We start from the raw sequence: 10,772 nt of genomic DNA on the forward strand, positions 1-10,772 counted from the left end.
GAGGAAGTGGAGGCCAAATGACTAGAAGTTGCATATATCACCTCCACTTATATACCACTGGCCCAAACACAGCCACACCTAGCTGCAAGGGAGCCTGGAAGTTTCTACTTGCAATTGAAAATTGGCATGGAGTAGGGGTAGAGTGCAGGATGAGCAGTGAGTGTCAGTGACTAAAAGGATAAAGGAGAAAAAGAATGCTGAGGAAAATTGACAGTTTCTGCCATAGTCCTTAAGCCTGTTTCCATTGGAGCCCACTTGGAGTGAGCCCTAGGGATGACACAGGTGCTATTACGGTCAAGGTAAATACTTTTGTCATTCACACGCAGAGAGAAAATACTGAATCTATTAAAGGAATACATTAGCTATGAAAACAGATTATGTGCATCAAAAGACAAAGTATCCATACGGAGTGCACTACATCAGATCTCTGGTAGGGCTTTAAACATGTGAATGATAGAAGAGCAAGCAAATGATTCTCAAAGCAAATGAGAGCAAGTCAATTAGAAACCTTTGACCAGGTATGGTGGCTCATACTTTGGGAGACCAAGGTGGGAGGATTGCTTAAAGCCAGGAGTTTTATACCAGCCTGGGCAACAAAGCAAGACCCTGTCTCTACAAAATGAAAAATATATTTTTTTAAAGAAATGTTTAAAGATCATAAATAATTAGTGACTGCAAGGAGTGGTCCAGTTCATGAATGCGTTTGTAGTCAGTGTAGTCAGAAAAAGCTGTTAATTGAGTCTCAAGGACAGTTTTGTGGAAGATATAAGTGGTTAGGCCACAGGGACTGGTAGAATTCCAACAGGCGATGGGTATTCAGGAAGGTTCCCCTCCTAGCAAAGCACAGCAGAGGCTTGAGGAGACTCCTAGGAGGACAGAGACCAGGCCAAGCTGGTGGGAATGGAAAAAGATTTTTGGAGGGAGCAGTGGGACCGAATCTAGGGCTTTGCATTTAGATTGAGCATGGGTGCCGTTGATCCTGCTGCTGCTGCCTCAGTGGACTCCAGGAGAGGGTGCCTTTCAATCTTCCGGAAATGTTTGCTGGGCATCCCATTTGCTTCTGCCCCCTCCTAGTGTTCTCCCAAAGTTGAAGTGAAGGATAGTGCTGTTGAGAATTGAGCAAGCCTTCTGGACTTTCATCCTGCCCGGCTTTACATGGCTTTACTGTGCCATGAGATTAGATTAATTCATCATTGTCTTGGGCAGTGTAACACAAGCCCTGCCTGCCCACTTCCTAGTCAAATTACATTTGAGTGGCCTGGTCTGCTTTTGGGATAGTGGTTACTGACTAGTACATTCATTTTAAGGGGAATTATTTTTTCTCCCCTCCCCTCCCCTCCCCTCCCCTCCCCTCCCCTCCCCTCCCCTCCCCTCCTCTCCCCTCCCCTCCCCTCCCCTCCCCTCCCCTCTCCTCTCCTCTTTCAGGCAAGGTCTCATTCTGTGGGCCGGCTGGAGTGCAGTGGAGTGATCTCAGATCTCATCTCACTGCAGCCTTGACTTCTGGGGCTCAGGGGATCCTCCCACCTCAGCCCCCCGGGTGGCTGGGACCACAGGCATGAGCCACCACACCCAGCTAATTTTTTAATATTTTTTTTGTAGAAACAGTGTTTCCTCATGTTGCCCAGGCTGGTCTCAAACTCCTGGTCTCAACCAGTCCTCCCGCCTTGGCCTCCCAAAGTGTTGGGATTACAGACATGAGCTACTGCGCCCAATCAGGGAATCTTAAAGATTGTAGTTATACTTGAAATATTTTTTTAAGAGTAGGATTACCTACATTTGCTATGGGTATATATTTTTTTAGACACTGGGGGTGGGGATTCCCACATAGAACAACATTTAAAACAGAGGCAATGCCAGAATTCAGATGTTCAATTTCTTGTATTTTTACCTTCTATGATTATTTTTTTCTTTCTTTATCAGAGACAGGTTCTCGCTATGTTACTCACACTGGTCTCAAACTCTTGAGCTCAAGTGATCCTCCCATCTCGGCCTCCCAAAGTGCTGGGATTACAGGTGTGAGCCATTCCACCAGCCAATTCTTGTTTCTTAAGGGCAAAAATGTGCTAGAGGCTGGGTGTGGTAGCTCACGTCTATAATCCCAACACTTTGGGAGGCTGAGGTGGCAGGATTGCTTGAGCCTAGGTTTCAAGATCAGCCTGGGCAACATAGCAAGACCTCATCTCTATTAAAAAAAAAAAAAAAAATTACTCGAGAGACACCAGGAGATCTGAAGCTTTTCGTGTTTTCCACCAATATTTGGTTGCTTACTCTGTACTAGGCTTTTTCTCAGAGCCTGGGGATACTGGGCTTCTGGCACAGCTGAGAAGAGGCATCTTTTTGGAAATGGTAAAGCTGCCTCTTGCTGTGCATGGATGGGGACTGTGTAGCTCCTATAGTCTTGTTCAGTGCTGTCTCCCTGTGCAGCCACTTCATTGTTCTTGTTGATGAATCATGGACAAGGGAGTTATATTGTTTATCTGGATAAGGTTTCTGGCATTTTTCTGATTTCAGAACTAGGTAGTTGGGGTACCTCTGAGAAATCTTTTCCCCAAGTTTATGCAACCTCCTGTTTAAAGATTATGCTTCGGCCAGGCATGGTGGCTCATGCCTGTAATCTCAGCACTTTGGGAGGCCCAGATGGGTGGATCACTTGAGGTCAGGAGTTTGAGACCAGCCTGGGCAACATGTTGAAACCCCGTCTCTACTAAAAATACAAAAATTAGCTGGGCATGGTGGCAGGCACTTGTAGTCCCCCCTACTTGGGAGGCTGCGGCAGGAGAATCAGTTGAACCCAGGAGGTGGAGGTTGCAGTGAGCTGAGATTGCGCCACTGCACTCCAGCCTGGGCAACAGAGCAAGACTCTGTCTCAAAATAATAATCATAAATACATAAAGATTATGCTTCATAGGGTACAGTATATAGGTACTTGGGCATACATGCCCACGGAATCTTTTTATTTTTCATTCACAGTGAATAATATAATTTTTTTTTAAGTTAAGTGCTTTCTTTCTGACTGCTTTAGAGAATTTTTTTTAAGTTGAATGTTAATGGTATATATCCTAGAAATAATCCCAAGATCAAATGTAACCCTTGTCTTAAGCCTTGGAAGTTAAATAGATGATAAAGCTTGCTTTACATGATTCTATCTTAAGAGAAACTAAGAACATACCAGGCAATTTTATAGTCTCTGTCCTCTCCTCATAGCTGATTATGTATCAGTCACATTTGGGCTGACCTAGGAGCCCTGCTCACAAACCTTCAGTGGCTCCAACTCAGAATCAAAGCCAAGGTCCTTGCAGTGGCCTATATGTCCCTCCCGCCCTGCTTACCCCTCTGAGCTCTTCTCCATGTCTCTTCCCCTCATGCACCCTGCTATAGCCATGCTGGCCTCCTCACCTTCCCTCCATCACACCACACATGCTCCTGCCTCAGGACCTCTGCCGTTACTGTTTCCTCTGCCTGGAACACTTTCCCCCAGATTTGGGAAAATGACAGTGATTGAGTTTAAGACCCATCTGAAAGTTAGGGACCATGCTTGAATTCATGTATCACTGTCTACTATGTTGTACTGTACATACCAACTTCAGGGATGTGAGTGTTACATGGATTGACATCTTCAAGTGTATTGAAGGCAGCTGGTGGCTGTCTGACTGCCCATTGTCTGATATGAGGCGTGCTCTGTGATAGCTGCTGCTTCTGGCCTTCTTTATCTTTGGCTCTCATCACTCTTGCTCTCTCTCCCCCACCACCCCAGTTCTGATTCTGCTGCTCTTGCTGTTTCTTCGGAGGAGAGCGGTGGTCAAAGAGCCCTTACTGCCCCCAGAGGATGACACCCGGGACAACGTTTATTACTATGATGAAGAAGGAGGTGGAGAAGAGGACCAGGTGGGTTTTTAAAACCATGGTAGCTCGATGGTGATCTCTTTATTCGGAAGAAGCAATGATTAGTAAGAGTTAGGCATTTGAAACAGCTCTGACTCACTTTGGATATTATCTTTTTAAGGCCTTACCCAAGAAAGTAGACATTGTCATTGACCATCATCATCATCATCACCACATCATCACCAACACAGCTAACATTTATTGATCGCATACTGTTCTGCACCTCAGTGAGTGAACTGAGGCACAGAGAAGCTCAGTAACTTGTCTAAGGTCACACAGCTAGGAAGCGACACAGCCAAATGGTCTGTCTCAGAGCCTGCACTCCTCATTGCCATTCTCTGGACATGAACTTGAGCCAAATTATCTTTGACATAGAACAACTGGTCTGTTTTGTTTCTCTTGAGTTTTTAGCTAGACCAGACTTCTTTTTGTCAATGTTATACCTTTAGTCCTTCTGTATTTCCTGATTTTGGAGATGATCTTAACATCTTACCCTGAAGTTGTCCAGGGAACTGTTCAGGGTCTTGGAGAATCTACTTATTATAGAAAGGGAACCATGGAGGTCTATTACAGAGTCCTGCTTTTGACTGAGGTCATAGAGTGAGGCACCATTTACTGAGCTCCATACAACATAGGGAGGTGGTTGTACAGAGAAAAATATTGTTCTAGATTTCAGGGACTTCTAAGTCTAGTTGGGGGATACCATATATATTGTATCAGTGAGCAATAGAGCAACCAATCCCAGAATCCCAGCAGCACACAACATGCGTGTCTTTCTCATGTATTGTGGGGCAGCTGGGGCAACTGCTGATCTCATCTAAGCTCATGAGAATCTGTAGGATGGCTGGGGCTCAGCAGATTTAGGTAGAGTTTAGCTGAATGGCTCTAATCTGCGAATCGTGTCCAGGTCTGTTCCATGCAAGTCTCATCTTTGTACCAGAAGCTGGTGCCTTTCAGACCTTTGCCTGTGTCACATGTTACAGTCCCATTGGCTAAGCAAGTCACACAACAAAGCCCCAAATTGATAGATGTATACTCTTCTTACAGGCTGGGGTTGGGAGGGAGTGAATATTTGCCAAACAGTGATCTAATCATCATGTCCTGTGAAAATTAGTAAGGCACACAGCCTATATCTGGATCCACACATGCTACTCACAATCCTTTGGGCTATGTTTTTTTCCAGTGTTATTTGGGAGACTTTTAGCTTGAAAACTGTCATTTTGCATTAAACAGGTAAAGATCATACAGCTGGCAGTGAAGGCATCATCCAGCCATAATCTATAAACTGAACATAGCCCTGTGTGTATGACTGTTTCTTACTCTTTGTTGTACTTCAACCTTTTTCTCCAAAGGACTTTGACTTGAGCCAGTTGCACAGGGGCCTGGACGCTCGGCCTGAAGTAACTCGTAACGACGTTGCACCAACCCTCCTGAGTGTCCCCCGGTACCTTCCCCGCCCTGCCAATCCCGATGAAATTGGAAATTTTATTGATGAAGTAAGTAATCCACATGGAAAGCCAAAGCATTGCTCATCTCTAAGCTCAGAAAGGAGTTGTGTCAAAAATGAGAAAAAGAGTCTTTAGATTCTTTCCTTTACTATGTTTTCAGCTTGCCTGAGCCCTGAACCCTGTTTTTCCTTTTTTCTTTTTTTTTTTTTTTTGAGACAGAGTGTCGCTCTGTTGCCTAGGCTGAGTGCAATGTGGTGCAATGTTGGCTTACTGCAACCTCCGCCTGGGTACAAGCAATTCTCCTGCCTCAGCCTCCCAAGTAGCTCGGATTACAGGCCTGCGCCACCACACCCGGCTAATTTTGTAGTTTTAGTAGAAACAGGGTTTCTCCATGTTGGTCAGGCTGGTCTCTAACTCCTGGCCTCAGGTGATCTACCCAACTCGGCCTCCGAAAGTGCCGGGATTACAGGTGCGAGCCACCGTACTCAGCAGCCTGTCTTTCTTCATCTGTGTCTCATCTGAATTTTGGATCTAATAGTGCTTCAAATTGCAAAGTCCATGTGGCAAAACCAAGAATTGCCTGAAAGGATTTAGTAGATCTAGAAATGAAACTAGGAAGATTCTAAGTAAATTTCATTTTAGTTTCACTAATGGGATTTACTTCCCTTGCCTCCCGCTGCTGGTTGGGATATAATGATAAATGTATATCACAAGCCTACCTGAGGACTAGAAAAATAGAATCTGTATTGTATATGTCAGAAATGCATTCAGCTCTAAATACAAGATGCTGAAACAGATGGGAGTAGATTTACCTTGTACAAATAGAAAGGTGGGGTGAGCAGTCTAGGCTGGTGCATCAGGCCGTTCCATGTTTCCGCTCTATTATCTTAGCATGGAGACCCTTGTTCTCAGGCTTGTTGCCTCATGATCACAAGATGGCTGCCACACTTCCAAACCTTAGGTCTGTATTCCGGTCAGGAAAAAGTATGAAGAGCAAAGCAGAGGGCAAAAGTCTTTCTTCTAGTGAACTGTCTTCTTATTTAACAAGGGAGTTGTCCAACCAGTTATTGGCCAGAACTATCAGAAGGTTGTGTCTGTCTGCAAGGGAGAATAACAAAGCATTAAATTAATTAACTTAGGATAAGATGAGAAAGAACCCAGTAAAGACATAGTCTGGCAGGATCTGTTTCCTTAAGCTGTATTCTCTAATAACTTGCTCGGTTACTGGAATGATTTTCTGGGCTTTCTGATGGTCCAGTGACCCTTGGTGAGTCTTCATGGTGAGGTCTGTGTTTGCCTTATATTCCTACAGGAGCTGTCACTGAGGACTATGAGGCACTGCAGTGTTAGAAGTGACCAAGCCACATTCATTTTGGCCATTGGAGAAAACAAGAAACAGGAAGAAACCAGTTTAGCCACCCCTTTTATTTATTTATTTTTATTGTCATTTTTTGAGACAGTTTCACTCTTGTCGCCCAGGCTGGAGTGCAATGGCATGATCTTGGCTCACTGTAACCTCTGCCTCCCAGATTCAAGCGATTCTCCTGCCTCAGCCTCCCAAGTAGCTGGGATTACAGGCACTGCTACCATGCCCGGCTAATTTTTGTATTTTTAGTATAGACAGGGTTTCATCATATTGGCCAGTCTGGTCTCAAACTCCTGACCGCAGGTGATCTGCCTGCCTCGGCCTCCCAAAGTGCTGGGATTACAGGTGTGAGCCACCGTGCATGGCTACGGACCCCTTTTAGATATATCTGGATTCAGGCCTTTCCTCCATTCACACTCATTTGCAAGTCATCACTTGTATTTGTAGTTTTTATTTAAACTATAAAAATAATATGCTAAAAAAGAACAAGATCATGTCTTTTGCAGGAGCACAGGTGGAGCTGGAGGCCATTATCCTTAGCAAACTAATGCAGGAACAGAAAATCAAATACCACGTGTTCTCACTTATATGTAGGAGCTGAATGATGAGAACTCATGGACACAAAGAAGAGAACAACAGACACTAGAGTCTGCTTGAGGGAGGAGCGTAGGAGGAGGGAGAGGAGCAGAAAAGATAACTATTGGGTACTGGGCTTAATACCTGGGTGACGAAATAATCTGTACAACAAACCCCCACGACATGAGTTTACCATTTGTTACCTATATAACAGACCTTCACATATACTCCCAAACCTAAAAGTTTTTTTTTTTTTAAGTATGCTTGCTATTTTAAAAACATAAATTATGGTGTGGGGATACACACCTGTAATCCCAGCTACTCAGGAGGCTGAGGCAGGAGAATCGCTTAAAGCCGGGAGGTGGAAGTTGCTGTAAGCCGAGATCATGCCATTGCACTCCAGCCTGGGTGACAGAGCAAAACTCTGAGACTCCATCTCAAAATAAATAAATATACTTTATTTATTTCATAAAATGAAAATATATAAAGAAAAAAAAGTCTGGGTGCAGTGGCTCACATCTGTGATCCCAGCACTTTGGGAGGCTGAGGCAGGTGGATCGCCTGAGGTCAGGAGTTGGAGACCAGCCTGGCCAACATGGTGAAACTCCGTCTCTACTAAAAATATGAAAATTAGCTGGACTTGATGGTACACGCCTATAGTTGCAGCTACTTGGGAGGCTGAGGCAGGAGAATCGCTTGAACCTGGGAGGTGAAAGTTGCAGTGAGCCAAAATCACGCCATTGCACTCCAGCCTGGGTGACAAGAGTGAAACTCCGTCTCCAAAAAAGAAAAAGAAAAAGAAAACAATACAAGTCCTTCCTTAGTTCCCACACCCCTACTCCCCAGATTTAACTGTTAAGCATTTGGCATTCATCCTTCCAGCCCTTTCTGGGTGGAAATGCAGCCTGAATGCACCAGTATGCAAAGTTTCCAGCTCTGTGCATCCAGCTGGTGGCGTGGAAGCCCCACCCTGATTTGTGGGGACTCCATCCTGACTGGTTGGTGCTTGCATCTCTCCTGCCTACATATAACTTACCATTTTACTTTCTCTTTCCATCAACAACATATCCTGTGCATCTTTCCGTGCCAGTGTGTATAAATGTACCTTGCTGGTGTTCACTGCTCCGTGGTGTGCCAGTCTGGGTGCATTGTCATACCTTACATGTTGCGAGACTTCTTGCCCCGGGTGACAGGTGTGCCCTTCCTTTCACTAAAAGGTCCTGTTATCCCCTTTCTTCTTTAGAATCTGAAGGCGGCTGATAGTGACCCCACGGCCCCGCCTTATGATTCTCTGCTCGTGTTTGACTATGAAGGAAGCGGTTCCGAAGCTGCTAGTCTGAGCTCCCTGAACTCTTCAGAGTCAGACAAAGACCAGGACTATGATTACTTGAACGAATGGGGCAATCGCTTCAAGAAGCTGGCAGACATGTACGGAGGCGGCGAGGATGACTAGGGGACTCGAGAGAGGCGGACCCTAGACCTCTGTGCTGGGAAATGCAGAGATCATGTTGCTGGTGGTTTTTCAGCTCCCTTCCCTTGAGATGAGTTTCTGGGAAAAAAAGAGACTGGTCAGTGATGCAGTTAGTATAGCTTTATAGTCTTTCCACTTTATAGCTGTAATCGATGTGTGTTAGAAAAGTTTTGACTTATTCCTTGAAGGTTTTTTTTTCCCCACCACGCTTTACATGGTGGTGATGTCCACAAGATACCCAAATTTTAATATTACAGAAGAACAACTTTAGCATCAGAAGGTTCACCTAGCACCTTGCTGATTTTCTTAAGGAATTTTGTCTCACTTTTAAAAAGAAGGGGAGAAGTCAGCTACTCTAGTTCTGTTTTTCTGTGTATATATATATATTTTTTAATGTGTATGCTCCTGCTCATTGCTACATTGGTTTGTCCCCCCGCCTTTTTTTTTTTTTTTTTTTTTAAAAGACAGGATCTCATTCTGTCGGCCAGGCTGGAGTGCAGTGGTGCAATCACAGCTCACAGAAGCCTTGTCCTCCCAGGCTTAAGCAATCCTTGCACCTCAGCCTCCCAAGTAGCTGGGACCACAGGCATGTGCCACTATGCATGACTAATTTTTTAAATATTTGAGACGGGGTCTCCCTATGTTACCCAGGCTGGTCTTAAACTCTTGGGCTCAAGTGATCCTCCCATCTTGGCCTCCCAGAGTGTTGGGATTACAGGCATGAGACACTGCATCTGCCCAGCTCCCCAACTCCCTGCCATTTTTTAAGAGACAGTTTCGCTCCGTCACCCAGGCCTGGGATGCAGTGATGTGATCATAGCTCACTGTAACCTCGAACTCTGGGGCTCAAGCAATTCTCCCATCAGCCTCCTTTTTATTTTTTTGAACAGATGGGGTCTTGCTATATTGCCATGTTAGTCTTAAACTCCTGGCCTCAAGCAATCCTCCTGCCTTGGCCTCCCAAAGTGCTGGGATTGCGGGCATGAGCTGCTGTGCCCAGCCTCCATGTTTTAATATCTACTCTCACTCCTGAATTCAGTTGCTTTGCCCAAGATAGGAGTTCTTCGGTGCGGAAATTATTGGGCCCTTTTAGGGTAAGCAGCTCATGTCTTCGTCTGGCCACATCGTGACTAGGTATTGTCTACTCTGAAGACTTTTAATGGCTTCCCTCTTTCATCTCCTGAGTATGTAACTTGCAGTGGTCATCTATCCAGTGGCTTGTTCTGAGTAAGTGTGTTCGTTAATGTTTATTTAGCTCTGAAACAAGAGTGACATACTCCAGGACTTAGAATAGTGCCTAAAATGCTGCAGCCAAAGACAGAGTGGAACTAGGAAAAGTGGGCTTGGAGATGGCAGGAGAGCTTCTCATTGAGCCTGGCAATTTAGCAAACTGATGCCGAGGATGATTGAGGTGGGTCTACCTTATCTCTGAAAATTCTGGAAGGAATGGAGGAGTCTCAGCATGTGTTTCTGATACAGGATCTGTGGTTTGTACTCAAAGCCCAGAATCCCCAAGTGCCTGCTTTTGATGATGTCTACAGAAAATGCTGGCTGATCTGAACACATTTGTCCAATTCCAAATGTGCATAGAAAAGTGAGAATATTCGAAATTCTAAATGTTTTTCTTAGGAGCAAGAAGAAAATGTGGCCCTAAAGGGGATTAATCGAGGGGTCGGGGCAGGGGGGCGTGGAGAGGATCTTGATTTGGAGCTCTTTTTATTTAAATGTGAATTGCAACTTTTTGACAATCAAAGAAAAGACTTTTGTTGAAATAGCTTTACTGTTTCTCAAGTGTTTTGTAGAAAAAAAATCAACCCTGCAATCACTTTTTGGAATTGTCTTGATTTTTCTAAAGTTCAAGCTGTATGGAATATAGTTCTGTGTAGAGAATGTCACTGTAGTTTTGAGTGTATACGTGTGTGGGTGCTGATCATTGTATATTTTCTTTAGGGGTGGAAAAGGAAAACAAGCTGAGAAAAGTATTCTCAAAGATGCCTTTTTATAAATTTTATTAAATAATTTTGTTAAA

General features: G+C 44.5%; 1 protein-coding gene across 1 annotated transcript in view; it reads left to right on the plus strand.

Annotated features, from left to right (window-relative positions):
* CDH1 (cadherin 1) overlaps window positions 1-10,772 on the plus strand; it is a 101,168-nt gene extending 90,396 nt beyond the window's left edge. Inside the window, exons 14-16 of the mRNA XM_007993837.3 lie at window positions 3,755-3,885; window positions 5,235-5,378; window positions 8,516-10,772. Coding sequence (XP_007992028.1) covers window positions 3,755-3,885; window positions 5,235-5,378; window positions 8,516-8,725 — 485 coding nt within the window. The 3' untranslated portion in view covers window positions 8,726-10,772. The remainder of the gene's footprint in view (window positions 1-3,754; window positions 3,886-5,234; window positions 5,379-8,515) is intronic.

This window comes from Chlorocebus sabaeus, chromosome 5 (genome assembly GCF_047675955.1).
Source record: "Chlorocebus sabaeus isolate Y175 chromosome 5, mChlSab1.0.hap1, whole genome shotgun sequence".
NCBI lineage: Eukaryota > Metazoa > Chordata > Mammalia > Primates > Cercopithecidae > Chlorocebus > Chlorocebus sabaeus.